The sequence below is a fragment of the Macrosteles quadrilineatus genome, unplaced genomic scaffold (assembly GCF_028750875.1).
Source record: "Macrosteles quadrilineatus isolate MER2022 unplaced genomic scaffold, UCM_ALF_1.0 Scaffold_7__1_contigs__length_78375512, whole genome shotgun sequence".
In the NCBI taxonomy this organism is placed as follows: domain Eukaryota; kingdom Metazoa; phylum Arthropoda; class Insecta; order Hemiptera; family Cicadellidae; genus Macrosteles; species Macrosteles quadrilineatus.
The window spans coordinates 33,616,122-33,638,139 of NW_026542600.1; the positions used below are offsets into that span (position 1 = coordinate 33,616,122).

A 22,018-nucleotide genomic window follows, 5' to 3' on the forward strand; every position below is an offset into this window, starting at 1 on the left:
CGGTCGTTACTTGGTCATGCATAATCAAGTATTTTACAATAGTTTAGTGTCGATCAATACTTAAAAATCCATCAACATCACCTGAAACCACTAAATAAAATTAGCTACAAAAGTTTATTAACTAATTGCTTTAGTAGAACAATGGCTTTAGTAATAAGCTAATAGCATTTAGTTACTAAATCAGCTTATTAGGTGAAAAACTAACTGAAGTCTTGAAAAATTAAGAAACATTTTGGTAGGCTTCTCCCATGCATTAAACATACAGTACTCCCTTACAGACAATTAATTATACCGAAGACAATTAAAACGAACATTCTCTCCGGTATTTTAGAATCAGTTTTGATTATTATTTTGTATTATTTCACCTACTTTGAAACTACTTGGCCCTAACAAAACTATATATTCCTAAACTCGTCCTCTAGGCTCGTCTATAATAATAATGTAAAAATTTAGTCAACATGAGCACACTCAAGGTAACTGGATATGAAACGCACAAAACATGCTCCAACGTCACTTGTAGCATCTAATGTGATTTAACGTACTGATATTGTACAACCGAATTCTGCGTCCATTTAAGTTTATGAATAAAGCATATTATTCCATATTTTGATTTGACTAAATGAGACTGCGTGACTTCGTCATACCTTTCTTCCGTTGTGCCAAAATTTTGCACACTCATGATGACTGGCAGTTTGCAACAACGACCAACATCCTTTCTTCATGTTGACTGTTGCGTTTCGCACCTTCTTAGGCAGTTTGTTCACGTACTTCCTGATAAAGAAATTTGCTAATCATTTATTTCTTGACCAATAAGTAGACTAATGGATTTCAGAATTAGTTCGAAATCACGACGTTGTTTCTGTTGGCAAAGAAGCAATTTGGGATTTAACTGAAGGTGTGGCATAACATGAAAACATCACGAGTGCCATATAACTGTTGCGAGACCTAAAACCAGCCTGAAGTAATGTTTCATGTATATTCAGTAGTGTGTACATTGTTTATCAATTTTCCCCCGTATGTGTAACTAATATTGTAGTTTATAAAAATTTATCGATATTGTGACTGCCAATAAAAAACAAATGCATGATAATCTGACGTATGGTTTATTATTTAAGTTGAACGATTCTGGTATCCAACCAGCATTGTGGTGTATACATTTATAGAGATGCAATAATTCAATTATATACATATACTAATGTCAAGAAATCTAGTTGAGATCATCCTAAACTGCATTGTTGTTTGAAAAAATATAGAGATCCACATACATCAATAATCCAACTATACAGCGGTCAAGCCAAAACTCGATCGATATAAAAATCAAAAGCTTCACTTGATATTGAATTTCTCATTAATGTACCCATATTATCCAGCGAGCGAATTATAGATGTGAAATTTCAGCGATGAAACCCAGAGTTGAAGCTTACTCACTTGGCTCTATAGTATACTATGGAGCCCCAGTTAGGGTTCGTTGCGAAACTGGGCAAGTACGAGACCTTGAACTGTATGTTGGAGCTGCTCAATGTTCATAATAGAATTTGTAACAATGGGCAAATATAATAGTCCTAACAATGCCTACAATGTACCAAGTTCTGCCTAGAGCAAAGTGTCATATCATCAAGATTATCAAATAGTTTAGGCTTACATATCTTCATATTTTGTCTTCTAATGTCCCTAAAGTCTTTTATTCTCATACGGTTAAAGCTACTACCATATTACAGATATGTTGACTCAGTTAATGTATTTTATTCGTATTTTAGATAAATTTTTTAATAAAACCTAAACATGATCTACAAGTTTTACTTTCGTCCACAACCAGCTAGTTGTGTCTCGTATCTTATTAAACAGTGCTATATTAAGTAAAATTGCAGTGTCTGATTAAAATGATACAATTTTGCATGATCCAGAGCTAGTTTGTAAACAAGGGAAGTGCGTTTCGTTTCATGAGGAGTTTGAATCTTGCATTTGAGAGTTTGTCCTCTTAAGGATCGGCGGGTTCGGATAGGTTTTGTCCATATTGATTCTTGTGTTTCGCACAAATTCACACTCTAGGTGCGAATTCGACAATTGACAAACAATTAGCGAGAACAGGATGTCTTTGCGGCACGCCCGAGTCAGTTTACTCTTCGCCTAGGTCAGTAATATAGCAGACAAGGGATTCGGCGAACTGGCAAGAATTACGTTATCTGTAGAATCACAATGATGTCATGACACATACATTTGTTCCGTAGTACACAGCACATTTTCTAAATTCTTAATGTTGTTTTTAGAATTTACCAGACCTGTAATTATATAAACGAGGTTTAGGCTTTATTATCTTCCTGGTTGGTTTGTGATTTCTAGGAATTAGTAGTCTACCATTAGGCTTGAATGTTTAAAACGAAATAACTAAAACGAATGTGATGAATATAATCTACCTCTAAAAATGCTCTTCGTTGAAAGTTATTACTCTTTGGATATTTCAGATATTTGTTATAATTGTTTGTGTTTTTACTCGTTGCTTTACTAACAGAAGGATTGTATTTATTAACCTTGAAAAAATGCTATAAACTATACCAGGGCCCAAAATCAATTATTGTTTACACTTTTCATACATTACACAATTATTATTTTTATTCACACAGGTTGATATACAGTAATGTTTTGTTTGTTGGCTGAACTGCTAAAAATTTATATAGTCGATGTTAAACTAAAAGTCTGTATCTACTTTACCCATGGGACATTTTAAACATTGGCAAACAAAATCAACTTCACATGTTTGAAAGTCATTCCAAAAATTGAGGTAAATTAGTGTTTTATTTTTCTAATAAAAAGCTGGTTTCCAATAAACAGTAAACGGATGTATACAAATATGTTAAACACCCACATTTAAAGTGTTGTTGAACACTTAATGTTTTTGTAACAGTTTGGCGTCAAAAGTTATTGTCATGTTAAATCGCTGTACTTGTCATGCAGTATTTTCAAGCAGGTAACAGTTATCGCAGGTGCTAAAGTAGTTGAAAGGGGGGAGGGAAGGGGGGATAGACGTCACAGCTACAGAATGACAGAGAGCTATTCTAGACCAACACAAGTGACATTGCCAGTGTCATGAATGAACACTTTATACTTCACAGCCAAACACCTTCCAATGCCACATCAATATTCCCACTATAGGCTACTTTGTCTCTATCATTGGGCGCTGGAAATATGTTGTACTTATAGACTTTTATGTACTAATTTTGACTATGGATAGAACTGAAAATTCTATTCCCATGTTAAAGTATTTCTTAGAATATAAATTATGGTGATAGATAGAGCCACAGAATGTGCTGATGTAGGGGCCTATATTGTTGATTTCTGTTAAATAAATAGGTCTTTTTCCTAATTTACTGCCACCACATTTTATTGCAATTCCGTTTATTCACAACCAGAATTTTTTTAATAATCAGCAAGTTTGGTTGGTTGGGTTTGTTTAGAATAGTTTAGTTTTATAATTGATATATTCATAGACTAGGCTAACTGTTAAGAATATCGTAATTGCAATTACAAAAATAGTAGTAGCAGGGCATAAAATAACATGTTAACTGGGCGACACAAGTGTCACCCAGTCCTGAGATTTTATCACCCAGTGACTATGGGTGGTGCCGGCATATTTTTTTAAAATGATCCACATTTTAAATTTATCGGAATTTAAAAAGAACATTAGGCCTATGTAAATATTTTAGAGTAGGGTATTGAGCTATGATTTTGGCCCAAGAGGTTGTGAAGTGAGCCTTGGCCTGTTACAACGTTCTAGAATACCTACATATTTAAGTGAGATTAAATGGACTATTTGCAAGCAAATATAATAGTAAAATTCATTAAAATATACGTAGAAATGTGTGATTTTCACTTTAATTTATGCAAAAATTCCAGGGGGAGCCCTCGGACCCCCCTTTTTGATGGGGTATTCCCCTCAGACCCCCCGGTAAGTCCGGCGCCACTGTCGCCCAGTGGAAATCCCTTAAAATATGCTCCGAGTAGTAGTGAATTAAAAGAAAAGAACCGATAAGTAAACTTTTTAACATAGCAAACTGAAAGCCAAAATTATTGTATAGATATAATTTTTTATGTCACATTAACTATCTCAGTCACAAAAAATAAAGGAGAAAGCATAATTTTCTCCTATAACATACACTGTAAATGGTTCATTCAACTATGATGGTCCCACAGCTGGTCCATATTGATAGGATGCCTACTTCAGTAGCCCAAAGTCAATGGTAGTTTTTTTGGCTGAAGAGTACAAAGTCCTAAAACAGACTCAGTCCAGTAGGGTTTCAGCTCACTGGACTGGAACATCACAACTACTACTGAGACTTTAACCAAATTAATAACCGATGCTTTCTTTGCAATTCAAAGTATTGTTTATATTTGCCTGTGAACGAAAGCAGAGATAAATTAAATGATGAGAATTATTTTTGGAACTATCGAATAATTTTTAATCTGTGTAGATATGGTATGGATTTTTTGAGAACTGCAATTTTGTTTTTATGTGACATAATGCTTGATACTAATTATATAACTTTATCAGGGAATCTAGGGGATAGCTCGCCTAGTAATCAGGAGGTTGCCAATTTGATCGTCATAAAAATAAGAAGCTTTTAGAAGTTTGGAAATTGGGCCCAGATGTCCTTCATCATGGGACTAGAAATGGTCCTGGCTAAAGAAATAACTGATCAACGTCGGTAACAAAGCTGTCTTTCATCTAGCAATTCGTTCATTCTCTGCAAATATGTATACTGTTTTGATTTGATAAAAATTGAATTAATAATATCATTAACTGTTATTTTATTTTCAGTGACATATACTGCTACGGATCGTTACTACATGTCGTTCAGATGGCTTCAATTTATCACGACTCTAAAACCTTTGTCGACATGAAGATGAAATACAAATCCAACGAAACCATAAGACTATTTGAAGAGATGATGAAGAGGACAGACCAAAGGCCAACGAAGCTTGATGTGGAGATATTTGTAAACGAAACCTTTGACCCGGCAGGAAGTGAGTTCGAGGAGTGGACACCAACAGACTGGATACAAGAACCCAGGTTCCTAGAGAAGATTCTGGACCCGGATCTTCGCCACTGGGGCAGTCAATTAAATGTGCTCTGGACTATTTTAGGCCGTAAGATGAAAGACGATGTACGAATTAACCATGACCATTATTCTATTATATATGTTCCTCACCCTGTGATAGTGCCGGGAGGCCGATTCAGAGAGTTTTACTACTGGGACTCTTATTGGATAGTCAGAGGACTTCTTCTGTCGGAGATGTACCAAACTGTAAAGGGGATGCTGTCCAATTTTCTATCAATAGTTGACACTTACGGGTTTATTCCTAATGGAGGTAGGGTTTACTACGCGATGAGATCCCAACCTCCTCTTCTCATCCCTATGGTAAAAAGTTACGTTGATGTTACACATGATTATGACTTCCTCAAAGCAAATATTCATATTCTTGAGAAAGAATTCCAATTTTGGCTGAATAATCACACCATTGAAGTGGAAAAAGATGGGAGAATGTACACTCTCGCCCGGTACAAAGATGCTTCACAAGGTCCTAGACCAGAATCTTACAGGTCAGTGTCCAGGTTTTTGTTTTTTACTTTTCCTTTACAATTAGATGTAATGCGTTGTTGTTTTGATCTTTATTTGGACTATTCAATTCTATTATTATAAACGAAAATAAATCATGATCATGTAGTCATTTTGAAATATAATCCAAGTGAGTGTTTGTATTATTTTTAAGCTGGCCCTAATGTAGCATGATAAAGGTGGATGTAATAATATAAATGAAAATATAAATAGAACGCTTACAACATTTTTTATAGCTTAATGCTACAACAAAAGCAAAAATATGTTGAAGGTATGTGTGCTCACTCATCACTCATCACTCCATTACACTTTCTGGTTTGCTTTTTGATCTGGGATATCTTTGTCTAAGATCTGAGTTTACAAAATCATCTAGTCTAAAAAACCATTTTTTTTTTTTTTGTAATTATTTGTACTTATAAAATTCACTCTATTTTTCAGTGGCAGATAACTAAAAAACTAAAAATAAATATTTAAAATCTGCATTTGTACTTCCAGGGAAGATATTCTAAGTGCAGAAATTTTCAAATCAGACGAAGAGAAGGAGAGTTATTACCGAGAGCTGAAGACGGCAGCTGAATCCGGCTGGGACTTTAGCAGTAGATGGTTCATACTGAATGGAACCAACAAAGGTATACATCCTTGGAAATGTAACGGTTGTGTTCTGTTCAGGAATTACATTTCACAGTAATCTAAAAACCTATTCTTTATAGTCTTCCGGATTTGAAGTTAAAAACCACAACATTTCTGCTATATCCATCCATTGTATTTAGCCCAATACTTGACCCATGCTAGATTCTCATAAAATGACTGAAACTGGCTATTTTTGTGAGTGACTCTGTATATCAGATGAGATTACCCAGTGTAGGATATGTCTTTGGGGGAGACTTAATTTCTCAAGATATTTTCAGAGGTTGGGAGAAAATGTTACTCTTATTTTGGACCAACAGTGAACCACCCAAGAGCTTAAAATCAGTTACATCCAGTAACCTTTCCAAAGTAACTTGTAAACAGATGTTTGGTAGTATTAGACTAGTTTCCAACAGTTTTTCTGAAAATCTGATGTATCTGAAAACCACTTGCCAAATAAATGCATTTTCATACACTAGTTCATTAATTTTATTATTGCATAGGACTTCCCAAGGGTTTATTAAAAATATATTAAAACTGAAGCTCATATATGTGCAAAACTCAATACTCCTTATAGAATATGATTGAGTAATTTAATTAGCAGTTTCTGTTAAAATCATTTATGCTGAAGTTTAAATTATAACAGGTTACGAACCTTGACGTCCACAATTCCTCAGTCGAACTTTTGTTGACTATAGTTTCGACTACTAAGTAGTCATTTTCAAAACAGAACGTTAAAATATTTCATTCATTGAATGCAAATCTTCTTAAATACATTTAACACAAACACAACACGAACACTGTAGACATTTAACATAGTTGGCCGGCCGGTGCAGTTCAGTGACGTGTGCCGGCCGGCCAACTATGTTAAATGTCTACCGTGTTCGTGTTGTGTTTGTGTTCAATGTATTTAAGAAGATTTGACGACATTCAATGAATGAAATATTTTAACGTTCTGTTTTGAAAATGACTACTTAGTAGTCGAAACTATAGTCAACAGAAGTTCGACTGAGGAATTGTGGACATCAAGGTAAGTAACCTGTTATAATTGATTACCAATTCCGGAAGGCTTCAATATGAATGAAGTTTAAAGTTCAACTCAGAATCACTTTTTTAGAAAGTAAATATACCAAAGAGAACTGAGAAGTATTTTCATTAATGCAATTAATAATTTTATAGTTAGCACCAAGTGAGTATCAGATAAATGGAGCTTGTAGTCGTTGGTCAATGTGATAATCTTAAAATTCTTTGGTCTTATAGTCCTATTGTTGCCATACAAGTTTTCATAGTAATCTTACTTATTCTTTCCTATTTAAATTCTTTTATCCTCCTAGGTAACCTGACAAACCTGAAGACATCTTACATCATTCCTGTTGATCTCAATGCCATTCTGTACTGGGACGCAGTCATCATGTCTGAATTCTACAAGGAGCTTGGAGATGCCGACAAATCTATGAAGTTCTCAACAATCGCAGCCGATTGGCTAGAAGCTGTCACACAAGTGCTTTGGCACGAGGAGATCGGTGTTTGGTTAGATTATGACACGTTAAACCATATCAAAAGAGACTATTTTTACCCCACAAACATTTCACCCCTCTGGACGATGTGTTACAATCGGGAGAACACAAGTCATTATGTGTCAAAAGTGATGAAGTATTTAGAGAAAACACAGATCATGGTTAATCTTGGGGGGATTCCGACAACGCTAGAGCACACAGGAGAGCAATGGGACTACCCCAATGCTTGGCCTCCCCTGCAGTACATCATGATCATGGGCCTGGAACAGACCGGAGACTCCTGGGCACAAGACCTGGCCTTCGAGATGACTGAGAAGTGGGTCCGTTCCAACTACAAGGCCTTCAATGAGACTAATGGCATGTATGAAAAGGTCAGTTTAGAGTGAAATTTTCTGGGTTAACATTTTTAGAGAGTATAACAAGTTGAAGAAAATATCGCTAATTCTTATACACAGTCAATGAAATAATCTATTGTTTTGACAATTGTAAAACAAGTCTGTTAATAGCAAGCAACAGCAATAGTCACTTTTAAGGCTGAAGGCATGTTAGGAATAAGTGTGCATGCATACTGTATTTCCCTCAATGGAGGTAGCTATAATCGTAGTCTACATGACCATACCCTACAAAATCCAAATACACTATTAGTGTAGTTTGTTATACGATTCCTTAGGAAAATAGAATCAATTTAGAATATTACTTTATAATTCCATCTCTGTTGGTTAACAAGATATAAAATGCAGTACATTGTCAGGAGAATGAACTAATCAATGTAGATTCCCATCTTTATAAAGTTTGGTAAATTTATCTTATGGTATTCAGTAAGATTTTTGAACCTTACAGCAAAACAATTTTATTAATTGTATTTAGCAGGAAATCTAAACACTTATTGATCTAAATATTATTTATATTTGGTGTGGTACTGTCTATAACTTTACTTTTTTGAGTAGTATAGAATCAGTTAAACATATACATAAGAGGTTAATTCATCTTTATTTCATCTAGTGATTTCTATACCGCTTCTAAGGGTGGATGATGATCGTTTCGGTGACTATGTCACCTTCTTCGGATCCTTTTCCAGAATATTAATCTTCTCTTAGACTGTTATGCACTTATGTATATATTTTGGCTGAGTTAGTCAAAATATTATACATGCATAGACAAAAATTAATACAAAACATGTTTTTTTTTTAATATTTTTAATTTGTCCATTTTATTTTTAACTTATTTTCATATAACTTCAGTAAAGCAACTAAACATGGTCTGTGAGTTTACTACAACAGAGGTATTTTTAAATAACCCTTTCATAAATAATATACAATGGTTTTAGTGAATTCTCTAAAACTTAGCAATACATATTGATATTCTTGACTCATCGTTATTGAACTTCTGTTTGTTGAATGGACGCTTTCTAACCTCAGGTAAACTGTTTGGTATATCTTGTTCAGTTTCCTTTCATGTAGCCTTTGAAGTATGGTACTTCAACACCCCTCACAACTCTAAAAATACTGTAGCACAGCACTAGACGAGTAAGATACTCTAAATAAAGTAAATGTATTGTGATTTGGAATGTGATGAGAATCCTAAATATCTGAGAAGTGGAGGAAAGGGCAGTTGCAAGGGGAGCATCAATTGTCAGGGTTTTAATACTACAATTGGTTTTCTCGTGAGAGGTGAAAACTTTTATTTCATCGTTGTGTTCAAATGCTTTGATACCAAAGGTACATATTGCAAAAAAAAAATATAAAATATACAATTGGTGTTTGTAGACTTTTAACACGTTCGCTACCACAATTATATGGAATTTACGTTCGCATAGACCAGCGACGCAATTGTGCGTCGACTCGTTTCTCACAATAGACCACCGACGCATATTTGCGTCAGCTGGTCACATTGAAATAGACTAACGACGCACATTTGCGTCGGTGTTCTAATGTTATTAAACAGCGTATTTCTTAGCAACGGTCTATTTTAAAGCCCGGATTTGATCGTATCGGTCTAGAGGGATATCTGCCGCAAATGTGCGTCGCTTGGTCTGTGAATATGATGATTGGTTACGTCACACAACAGTTGGCAACATTGTTGTTTACATTGTGTATTCCGCGACATCACAGAACAGATGTAAACGTTATAACCTTTGCAGTTTTGGCTAGTGTTTAGTGGAGTTTCTTTATTTAAATAGTAGTCATGATCATTCCTTTTAGTCTGTAGGAGTGACCGGACCGACGCAAATGTGCGTCGCTCGGTAGCGAACGTGTTAATTTGATATCACACATCACAAAAAAATACGTATGTTCGTTGAGTAGAAACTGTCCTGGAACAGCTAGCAGACATTAAATGAAAACATCAGTCTTTTCAAAATGCTCTTAATAGTACATGTTTAGTTTAAAGTAAAGGAATATAAAAATGTGGTACTTTTACTTGTATTTCGAGTGATTCACCGGCACTATTTCGTCCGCAAGGCATTTCTTGTTATCAACCTCAAGTTTCTTTCTTGAGGGGGGGGGGGGTGAGTTTTATTTTAAAGAGGGGGTTTCAAATAGGGTTAATACTTGTCCTCCCTATGACTGTTGTACCTGTATGTTTACCTAATGTATTTTGTACAGTACGATGCAACAGTGCCGGGAGGTCACGGAGGTGGAGGGGAGTACGACGTCCAGGTGGGGTTCGGCTGGACCAACGGAGTGATCATGGAGCTGCTAGAGCGCTACGGCAGCAGACTGACAGCTGAGGAGAGGTTCACAGCCATCAGTGCAGCCAGTATAGAGGGGCCCGTGGACAGCGGGGCCAATGTGTTAGGAGGGGTTGTCACTGCACTACTAGCCCTCGTAGCAACTCTAGCAGCAGGATGTATAGGGTGAGGTGAGTGTCATATAGAGAATAAAAGGTTTCAAAAAGTTGTGTCACTTTTCATGACAAGATCAGGACACATACCCTGTCAAAGCTGTCAAACCACAAAATAAAAACAACAAAGACAAACATTAGTGCCTGTGTTGTCACCTGAGAACAGGATGAGATTTTTATATGATAAAAAAAATCCTGTTAAATGTTAGAAAATGTCAGTAAATAAGCCTTTAACTTACCAAATAAAAAAGAGCTTTAAAAAAATATGTATTTAGATTTTTTGTGAAAGATTGTATAGAGACAAGTCTATTTTGAAATAAAGTAGGCCTATAGTACCAATTATCCAGCCTTCAGTTATCCGGCCTTCTCTATGGAGGATCATGCACTATGAGATTTCTATTTCCATGTGACATAACTGTACAAGTGTATAACATAGCATGTTTGTCAAGAACAACCTAGAACAACAATTATTTGCTACCTCCGACTATACTCAGAAAATACTCGCCATGCCTAAAGGCACTTTACGCAATAGTGTGTAATGGCGTGTGTGTTTTACGCTTTAATTTATGGGCCAAGGCCCCTTTGTGGAAGATGACTAACACCTGTTGTCCCCTTCTCTTAGGGGTACACCTAATTTAAGTTTAAGTAACGTTTTGTTATATAAATAATAGAGTATGTTATTCTAAGACTGAAAATTGCTGGTGACTTAACTACCTCACGCCATTCCTCCCTTATATGCGCATGATCAAAGATCCCTGTAGAATTACGCATCTCTCTCACACACACATATTTTATACAGATCATAGTTTTTTCCTCATAACTATATCAAAACGAGTTTATTTGTTTGTAAAACACTACTGTGTATCCGCGACAGTAAAGTTTATACCCTACAGTTCAGTTAAATTTTTGTCTGCCTTTTAATACTCATTGCCCCTTTGTCCCCCCACAAATTTATTGCCCCCCTTAGAACCCAAATCGCCAACTAGGGGGTGATCGCTCCTAGGTTGGGAACCACTGTTTTAGTTTATCTTGGTTTTCGCACCACATATCACATAGTTTGTCAATTCCTCAAACCTGCAGCCTCTGCTACTCCTCACGCCTTAGTCTCAGTGCTAACAGAAACCTATGGTTTTATCTTATAGTTTTTCTGTTGCAGTAAGTTTGTAAATTTTTCAGAACGCTTAAAAAGGCAATCTAAAACATTTTTACTCAACTTTAAATATAACTTTTGAGTGTAATTTACTTATCACATAATATTTACTTAATTGTAAATGAAAGTGATAAAAATTAAAAATATACATAAAAATTTTAACATTATCAAATTGTACTTTTGATTAATGTTCTGTAGTATTCGGCCTTGCCATAGCCAGGTAAGATAGGACATTCGGGACTCTACTGTATTTTTTTTTTTTTAATCAAATAAAAGATATCAAACTTTTTGTCAACTCATTTATACAATCCATCCCTCTGGTTTGAATAATTTAACTGTATGAATTAGTGTTCTATCTCGCACCTCAGTATTTTAGCTGTATATTTTTCATATGTTTTACTAATGTATAATAAAAGTAATTTATATTTGTTATGTTTCAGATTTTTACTGTTGTATATTAAGAGTTTGTAAGAGTGATCCGGTCGGTAGCTGAGAAGCAGGTCAGATATAAAAGTTATGTTAAGTGGTTTTGTTTGTGTCCAGTTAATTCAAGTGAGTAGTGAAATCTCTCTTGTCCCATCCAATTTCTTCCTCGGTTTTAGTCCTTCATATACTGTATGTATATTGTTAGTTACCACAACTTCTAGTCAAACGAGTTATTTCTTTAAAATTTTATCGCTGATTCGTTGATAGTTATCACTATTTATTTGTGGTATTCAAATCCTTTTTGGATATGAGTACAAACTTTGTTTGGTCATTAATCGGGGAAGTAAAAAATATTAAAACCTGTAACGATGCATAGTATTGTTAGAATTCGCTGAATCATTGGTTCTAATACGAAGAGATTGGATGGATGAATGGAGTTTTTTACTAAATCGAATAGCTTAATCTTCTGTTCTTATTTAGTAAAAGAAAATAGTAAGCCTTATTTCTGTATCATGTCAGACCGACCCCATTGCTACGTAAATACACCTTTCATTAATCTTTTTTGTCAACCTTTGGAAAATCAAATAGGGATTTGTTAAGTTTTGTTTGTAAAATCTTATTTTTAAATTTACAAATGTTCAAATAATGTGTCTACTGTAGTCTAGTCATGAGACAGAAGTATGGCTTGGCTTCCTAGCACAGGAGTGCATTGAATGATACTAGTATGTTGTGTGATAAGTTGATAAAGTCTTTCACTCGTTGTAATGTTTATGTATTGTTAGTTAGCTTATGCTGGCACACTCTTGCTAGTGATATTTTACCGTCTGTGATAGCACTTAACACTGCGGTTCTCTCATAGCTTCACATTCCACTTGTATTTTTTACACCTCCAACTTTTCTATTTATTTTTTAGATACAATTATTCCTTGTATTTTTTCAAAACAGTTACTCATAAAAGCTAATTTCAAATTTATCCTTCTCGCGATTTCATATTTTAGTAATTAATAGAGTTTTATAGTGATAAAAATGTGTTTATTAAAGTGACTTTGTACACACCTGTACAAATTTAGTTTTAAAGTTATAAATATGTTAAATTTTCACTAGTCAAGAAACTATTCAAAGATAATGTAGTTATTATTTTGATACAAAAAAAACATGTTTCAGCCCTTATTTACATTACATACATTTCACCCTTTTTATCTGGGCAAACACAGTTTGTGTGAAGTATGAATATAAACTTTAAGTATAAAACAAATATTTGTACCTGTCAGCAAGATTTTTTCTATTTAAATAAAGGAATATTAATTTTAATGCATTTTTACAAAACTATATTTGTTTTTAAACTATCCAAGACTCAGGGTATTCATGTTTATAGGACCCCCACCCCAAAGAAAATAATACTCGTTTTCCTTATCAAATAGTACTTTCTTTTTGCCTTTCATTCAAGTGATCCTCCTGATTTGTTTTGATATCTCACACATTTATTTACACTTTACACACACAGATCTTAGTTTGTTTCAAAGTAGGAGACATTTTTTATCATCCTTCGATTTTGGTTTAAAAAGTAAGGTTTTATGATACATTTTCAAAAAGTGCAACATTTAGCAAAGTTGAATTCCGAAAATGATACCCATCAAAAAGTTCTAATTATTGAATATTAATCTTTTAGTACCTATTATCAATATTTTACTAAACTATTATCAAACATTGGGCTTTAACATTCTACTTCCTTTGCAATAGGAAATTACGGTTCATGGCTAATTATTATAAGAGTAGCACTTATTGTCTTCTTCCAAAACAATTACTTTGCATGATCTTTTTAGCTCTTGTATATTGAATTTCACCCATACTTCATGCACCGCTTTTCATAACTGCACTTAACCAAGGCTATGTAATAATAAGTCAATGACTACTTAATTCATTTGATTTCAAGCACATTAAAATTAAGTTAATTAGCGTAAAACAACTAAAGAAATCTTTTTGAATTAATGCAGGGATTTTAAGAAGCACATGTCGCCTTTTTAAAAGCATGCATAACTCCCCCCCCCCCCCTACCATCGCTTTACCAACTGCTCTTAACCAAGGTTGTAAGAATATGACCACTTTTCTTCATTTAAAAAATGCTAAATTATGTTCCTTTTACGTTGTTTAGCATTGTTTAAATGAAGAAAAGTGGTCATGCATATGGAAAAGGAGGCATTTCTCTGTTATTATTTATCCATTCTTAACAAATAAGGTATCATTGAAATCTACATAAAATTTACTAAATCTTTTGTCTCTTGCAATTTTTTTGTGAAGTTTACGGTTTTTGTGAAATTTGGCATCAAATATTTTAAAGTGCTGCCATTTTGAAAAGGTTATTGATTTTTTAGTGTAATTTTAAACAAAGATAAGTCTTAAACAGTTTTGCAAAATCTCAACCCTGTATTCCAAACCGTTTAGGAGTTAATGTTTTTGTAAATACCGACAGTCGGTAAATTAGGCACCGCAGACCCATGTTCCTATGGTGAAATGTGTTTGTCTTGACTTAAGCAATAACGCTACATACATGTGTCCAGAGGGTTACGGGACACCCTGTATATTAGTTTATTTTTATTTGGTTCAAATAACTCGATTTCTTCTGAGATTCCGACTTGAGACTTGCCTAGTTGACTTCACTGCTGGGCGCTTGCAGTTACTGTAGAATTGTTAACATTACATTCTTCAATTGAACCCATTACATTGTGCTGGTCCAACCATTCAGTGACTTTGAGTGCTTGATGATCTGAGGATTGACTGATATATATGATGATTACATAAAGAAAGCGTATCCTGGAAATCACAAAATGATGTATGACCTTTTCTCAATCCATAAAGACCTTAATTCATAATTCATAAAGGGTGAGAGGGACTTGTCTTGAGTACAATCAAACACATAACATGTGTACCCCTCATAGCAAGATCTGATACCTTACCAAGAAACAAACGGAAGAAAACAGAATTTATGCCTAATGAGGCATGCTTCTAATAAGGCGACATGTGCTTATTCAAATTCCTGCATTAATTCAAAAAGATATTTTTAGTTGTTTTACTCAATATTTTGTCATTCCTAAAAGAACAGTGTCAGACTTAGGTTTATTTATTTTGTAAGAAATTATGACAATATTGCAATTGAAAAATAAATCTAATATTGTTTTATTTATATACTAGTTTAATTGTATTCAGTTATTTATAATTTATTATTTTTAGATTTGAATATTACATTTTACAATTTATGTGGCCCAATAATAGCTTTCATAAAATATTTAACTAGTATGTTAACATCCAGTTGATGGAGTGAGATTTTCAGTGTGTTTTCTGTTTTGTATGGCAATTTAAGCGGCAAAGCTTCAACTGAGTACCTGATGGTAACATAGTTTATTTATCTAGACATTTTAGTGTGAGTTGGGGTTTGTAGATGTATTTGAGCTAGCTAACTGTGTGGACTAGAAGTAGTTTTTGTGGTTTGATATCCATGTGTTCTCTAAATTTTACTCAGAAACAAAACAATCCAGAAACAATTTGAATGTAATTCAACCCAGTTTCAATGTGTTGTTTTCACACTATTTTATTGATAATAATTGAACACTATAATTCACCACTATAACTAAGTCAAATAAACAAATATTTGCACTTACATATTTATTGTGTAATTGCCTTGATTTTCTAATCTTACAATGATAAAATTATGTGTCAAAATTTAAACTAACTCTTAAACTTGAACAGTTTCGGCAAAGCTTACTAGCAATCGATCAACTGTAAAAAGCAATTCTACTACTCTTAAACAAACAAACCACTAAAATCATGTTAAAACTATGATTTAAAAGTTTGTTCTAAGTTAACTTCCACTGTAAATTAAAGTACCCTCATATTGGAGGTTGCTTGGTCAGGTTAAATGTTAAATCTAGATTGGGATGACAATTGTATTGCGGAGTGATTTTAGTTTTTGATGCTTTCATCATGTTTCTGAACCTTAACCTAATTTAATATGCAACAAAAACTGTCATACTCTGGCATTTTGTTTTTATTTATTAGCTTTACTGTCTTAGCTTTGAATTATTCTTATAATTTGTTTAGTCAAAGTCAGTAAAATGTTGTAGTGATGGATGAAACAGAAAATGACAACTAGCTAAGTTTTCCCAAACTGTATAATAACTTAATTTTAATGAAATGCCATAGATTAGAAGTGTATACTAGTTTGTAAAATTGAGTTTTCCATGTCTATTGCACTACTTTAATGCCAAATTATGATGAAGAATTGATTTTATTTCATACAACGTTGAATGGTGAGCAAATTTTCTTTAAAAAAACTCATATTACGTCCCAAGCTCTTTTCAAAGTTTTGTAGCAGCTATTATATTTCAAATTTGAATAAGTAATAATTTGTTGTACCCTACAGGAAACAAACTAAAAATGTCTATTTATATATACCAATATAAAAAAGCCTAAATCAACTAAAAACATTTCATGTGTTCCTAAACATGCTTTTTTATGAACGTGAGTGATTTATGATAAAAATTTAAAATAATATTGAAAATCTAAATATAGGCTACCTAGGTTCTAAATAATTGACTGTTCAAAATAAAGTTTTTTGAAAGCCTAAAGTTAACTTAAAGGTTTCAATTGTATACCAGTAAAGCATTAATTACACTTTTTATTTTTTTGTTATTCACAGTTTATTTTAGTGAACAAAAAACTTTATTATTAGCTCCTAAGTATGTGGGTGTTGTGTTGTTATGCATGTTACATATTCAAATTAAATTTGTTAACATAGAAGATGACAAAATGTACTTTGTTATTTCTTACTAGTTGTCCTGTTCTTTACAATACAGTATTTATTTGATCTGTTTTTAGTTACGTTTGCTTGCCTGTTGTTGTCGCCCCATGTTTTGTCATTCAACACCCAAACCTTGCTAACATCAATTATCATTAGTTGTGTGTTTTTGTATTCCATCTTTTAAATATGTAATAACTGTACAAAATGGCCATGAAAATATACAAGGAACCCAATGTTGTGTTGTAGTTTTGAATTAACCAATTACTCTTCTAGTAAAAAACGTGTAGACACACTCAACTATGAGTTTAAAGCAGAGCTAAGACACAGTTGAAAATACAGAAGGCAGTTCTCAAAGCTGGAATTTAACAGTTACATGTACAACATTCATATTACACATTCAAAAGTAACCAAAATGGTTATGTCTATGTCCTAAACCTTGTTATGGAATTACGAGTAACACTTGTAGAGCACATAAACTTGTAACAATGTTCGCAGTACTAATTCTTATTTCACATCAAGTTTTTGTCACTGTTCTGAAAATTTCATACATGCTTCAGTATGTTTATGTTTTAAATGTTACTTTTCAAATTATAGAATAAATGACAAATTTAATTGCTGACACGTTGCCCTAAACTTTTTACAACCTTTAGGACACATAATTGAAAAATTTTCTTGAGTTTTACAACACCATTTTGTTATTTTTTCTTTGAGCTTGATTTTTTTTAATTTTAGAAATGATTAAACGCATTTTGCTACTGTGTTTAAATGCATACTACGTAATATCTGTGGTTTGTTTTTTGTGTTGTTGTGGCTGCAAAAATGTTGTCTGTCTATCTACTAACAATATAATGGATCCTATAAAATTTACAAGAAAGCATATCCTTAAACCAAAATGGTATTTTAAGTCCTAAAAACTCTAAACCTTCTTTTTAATGGATGATATACTCGAGTTCTTTGCTTTATGGCCAATGGGAAGAGAGTAAGATAAGAGTCTTCAAGTTCATACAATTTTCCAATTGTATTGTGTATCTACATAAGACGAAGGGTTGTCCATCCAGGGTTAAACATATTTTTCATTTTCATTTTGTGTATATTTATACATAATTTTTCTAACCTTTATTGCTATTTTAACAAAAAAGGCACCACTAATGGAAGATAGCTTGAGAAAGGAAGTTTACGCTATGTGTTACATGGCTTGAAATTGTGTTGCTTCTGTTTGTTTGGTTACAAAATGGATTTTCTTTTTCATTTAAGATAAGTATAAATGGAAATACAGTAAGACTTTACCAACATTATTTGTCTAGTTAGACTTTGAAATTTAGCTAAGAGTTTGATTTGATTTTCATTTACGTACGGCAAGTTTGGTGTGAATTTTTATCTTTAATTACACTATTAGTTTTATCCAAGTAAAAAAAAACACATGTAAAAAGCTTATCTTCTATTAAACGGGCTGCTAACAGATTTTTTACTGACTGCGGCAGACTTAATAGTCACTTTACAAATCTCTAATTTACAATAGACCCCTAATTTCTACTAAGGCAGAATACCTCTCTACCTTATATATCAAGAGATATCTTTACTAGTAGGAAACACAGATTTGACAGAAATATATGTTTCTCAAAGGAACTCGAGTTTTCTCCACTTTAGCAATTAAATTCTTTGCGTATAATCTGTCCTAAACCATAAACCTGAAAGAATTTTTGTGGATAGAGTTGCCACAAAAAGGAATTTCGTCCTATTATAATAACAACCAATTCTATTACTGTTTTTAAGTCACCAATATTTCATCATCATATAAAACCCCTCATAGCCAGTAGGTAAGAAAAATATGAAATGGTCAGAGGATTTGGTGATACATGGAAGGTTATTGTGCTTAAAGAAAATAAAGGATTTCTGATTTCATGTGCCAAAGGAGCCAAAAATATGGTTTAAAACTGTTTACAGTGAGATATAAATAAATATAATGCTTTTTGTCAAATCACTCAAAAGTACATGGTACAAATAAGGCTACATTTAAATTACACTTAGAAACACTGGAGTTTCATCTATACATTTGGTCTGCCAAAAGGTAATTGGCCTCACAATTTGAACACATTATTTGGACGTAGCCGTCCTGTGAAATGATTTAAACATTCTTGTCACAAAGACTGATAGATTGGAATATATGAAGGTTAATTACCTTTTCCTACAGTTACCTAACAATGTACATGTTCTCTCACTGATTTGAGAAAGCAAAGTGGCCAATTCGCTCCTCAGTGAGACAATGTTAACATTGTCTCACTCTAATTACTTTGTCTCACTCCAGATTTGCAACGTGAAGGCACGAAATAGTGAGCGCGTAACATGCAGGCAACGTCATATGTGCGCGAAATACGTTGGCAGCACTGGCTGTAAATCAGCTGGTCAGCTGTTGTACTGTTGTATTTGTCACTTCACATTAAATGTTATATTAAAAGTTCACTTCTGTGTAAAAATAGGTTATGTTTCTTCACCAATTTATTTGTTTTATTTTTATGGTAACTGTAGGAAAAGTATAATGTGCAACTCGAGTTCAAAGTACAATTACCTCACTCCAGAAACCATTCCTCACTCGCCTACGGCTCGTGAGTAAGGATTTCTCTCGGGTGAGTCAATTGCTCACTTTTCTCACTAGTTGCACAAATAACTATTTTCCGTCTTCAGTCTCTTAGATTTCCTAGTGGATCACAAAACAAAACAGAAAGGAAAACAGTTTTGAGATTCACTTAATCTATTACTACTTATATGTACATTTGAGTGATGTCTTCCTTAATACACAAATATACACAACATAAACAATAAATATTAAAAATACCCCCACACAAACCTGCAGACTAAGCAAATTTCCATTTGCCTGATTTGATTTTCAATTAAAATTAGGTTTTTAACAAGTACCTAGGTCCCCTGCCTACAGGGAGGGTATTAAAGTGTGTTTTTTAGTAAAATATTAATAGATTAGTATGAAATAAATAGATTTGCCAGGTTTGATCCAAATATAATATCCATAAACAAGCAAACTACAACAGTTAACTTATTCTCTATAAGAATAACATGGGAATTTTTAATTTACAATTTTCTCCGTAACCAATAATCTTACAGAAATACTAAATATACTGAATAATTTCTTCTTCTTTTTAAACTCTTCAAAATGGTCTAGAGAAAATTTGGGAAATTTTATGTTTTGAGGGTCAAAAACAAGAAAAACCAATTTCCCCCCAATAAATCCCCCTATAAAACCCCTTTCCCATTGTTCGATCATGCTGGTTTCGCGAACTTGTTTTATTAAATGTAGGTTAAATTTCATCGAAATCGGATCATTTTTGCTTGAGTATTCTTGCTAACGGACACACACACACTCTCACATAGGAGTCGTGTTTAAAAAACAGTTTGGTAATGATTTTTGGGGATAAAGTACACTATTATTTACCTCTGTAACTAAAAATTTAAACTAATGAATCAACAATTACCTCAATGGCTTAGTCTTACACTACTATGAGTTAGCGAGAGATGACTTCCACTCATCTTAACAGTCTTAGTCACATTATATTGGGATTATTTCATCATCTACTCTGTTCAATAAACACTACCGTATACTACAACATTCTCTCAAAAAGTGTCTGTTTGTATGTGAGTTTGCATTGTATGGTTGTATGGTGGTGTTTGGTGGATTCAGGGTTCAAGCACGCCTCCGAAGTTATGAGAGTATGTCACAGACGGATTTGATAATAAACTTATCATACTAACAATTATTGTCTTACATACTGTGTTGTTATACAGTGAGCAAAATATTTGATACATATTTCATTGATGGATAGGTCAACTGAGGCCAAAGGCCGAGGTAGAAATCATGTGAAGCTCTTTAAATTTACCTACAGGGTGTCCAGGAAAAACATGGCTCAACAATAAGGTAAGTTTGTCAATAGCATCTCCTCTGAAATGTCTTATACCGAAGGACATTGAAATGAAATATAAATGTTGATTTCTGTTATTTGTAATTGTAAGCTTGACATCAAGTTTAATTTTTCATGACGTTTTGTGGTGAAGTCCCAAAAACTTGGCCTAATGTGGACCGTATGGGTGCTGAGTTTGACAAATGCCACGTTTTTTGCAAAAAGGGAAATGAGTATAAGCCTAGTATTTTCCTTTCAGTTCTCTCATACAGGTACATTATATACATCAATTTTATGGGGAGCTTTATACAAATTTAAACTAAAACCAAATGTAGAAATTAGAAAACTAAAACCTTTTATAAAGTTTGTAATTTTTAATTATGTCTTGTACACTTCACTCTCACTTATAATAATTGTGTCAGCTCTATCTAAAGAACCTACATCTACAAAAAGTTTACTTAAAATTGTCAAACTCGTGATTATATTTTAGCTTGCTATATAGAAAGAACAGATGCTACTACTCGTAGATTTGTAAATACAGTTTTTAAAAACCCCTGATTATATTAAAATAAACAGAGCTAAGCAGTTTTGAAGAACCTACTTTTTTATTAATTATGGTTGGAATTTAAAGATGTGTCGGTTTGAAGATCTATATTAGTAATTTGTTTCAGTATTTCCTTCACTGTCATATTATAATCTACAAACATATGCATAATCCATTTCTTGAATTAATAGGCAATTGTTTTATAACTTTATAACTATCAAGGTATGGGACCCGTGTCGTTGTCTGCTTCATTACATTGTTTTTTTCTGTGGTTTCGGTGTATTGTGGTGCGTTTAAAAGGGGTTTACTGTCTCGGCGCAGAAAGCTGGATTTTTGAGTAGTGAAATGATCGATTATTTGTTTCTTAATTTGTTCACTAAAGTGAAACTCACTTTGTTTTTAACAGAACCCATAAGAAAAGGAAAAAGAAAAACGGTAGCTAAGAAGTGGCCAGCAATCCCACATGGGTAGGGTGAGTTAAAACATTTTACGGTAGTTTTTTTTATGTTGGATCCACTGTAAAGTAGGCATTTCGGTACTATTGGAAAATATATCCTACAGTTTGTATACAAGACGTAAACATACATTTGTCTTTTTG

The 22,018-nt window shown here is 33.4% G+C and overlaps 1 protein-coding gene across 5 annotated transcripts in view; it reads left to right on the forward strand.

Annotated features, from left to right (window-relative positions):
* LOC128998235 (trehalase) overlaps nucleotides 1-22,018 on the forward strand; it is a 108,328-nt gene that overhangs the window by 76,918 nt on the left and 9,392 nt on the right. For 2 of the 5 annotated variants that reach the window (XM_054424278.1, XM_054424277.1), the window contains 4 exons: nucleotides 4,814-5,596; nucleotides 6,108-6,241; nucleotides 7,574-8,127; nucleotides 10,360-10,610. In XM_054424278.1, the coding sequence (XP_054280253.1) occupies nucleotides 4,814-5,596; nucleotides 6,108-6,241; nucleotides 7,574-8,127; nucleotides 10,360-10,610 (1,722 nt within the window). Of the gene's footprint in view, nucleotides 1-4,813; nucleotides 5,597-6,107; nucleotides 6,242-7,573; nucleotides 8,128-10,359; nucleotides 10,616-12,187; nucleotides 17,502-21,826; nucleotides 21,893-22,018 lie in introns of those variants that run through there. The other 3 variants (XM_054424280.1, XM_054424279.1, XM_054424281.1) reach the window with 3 other exon arrangements.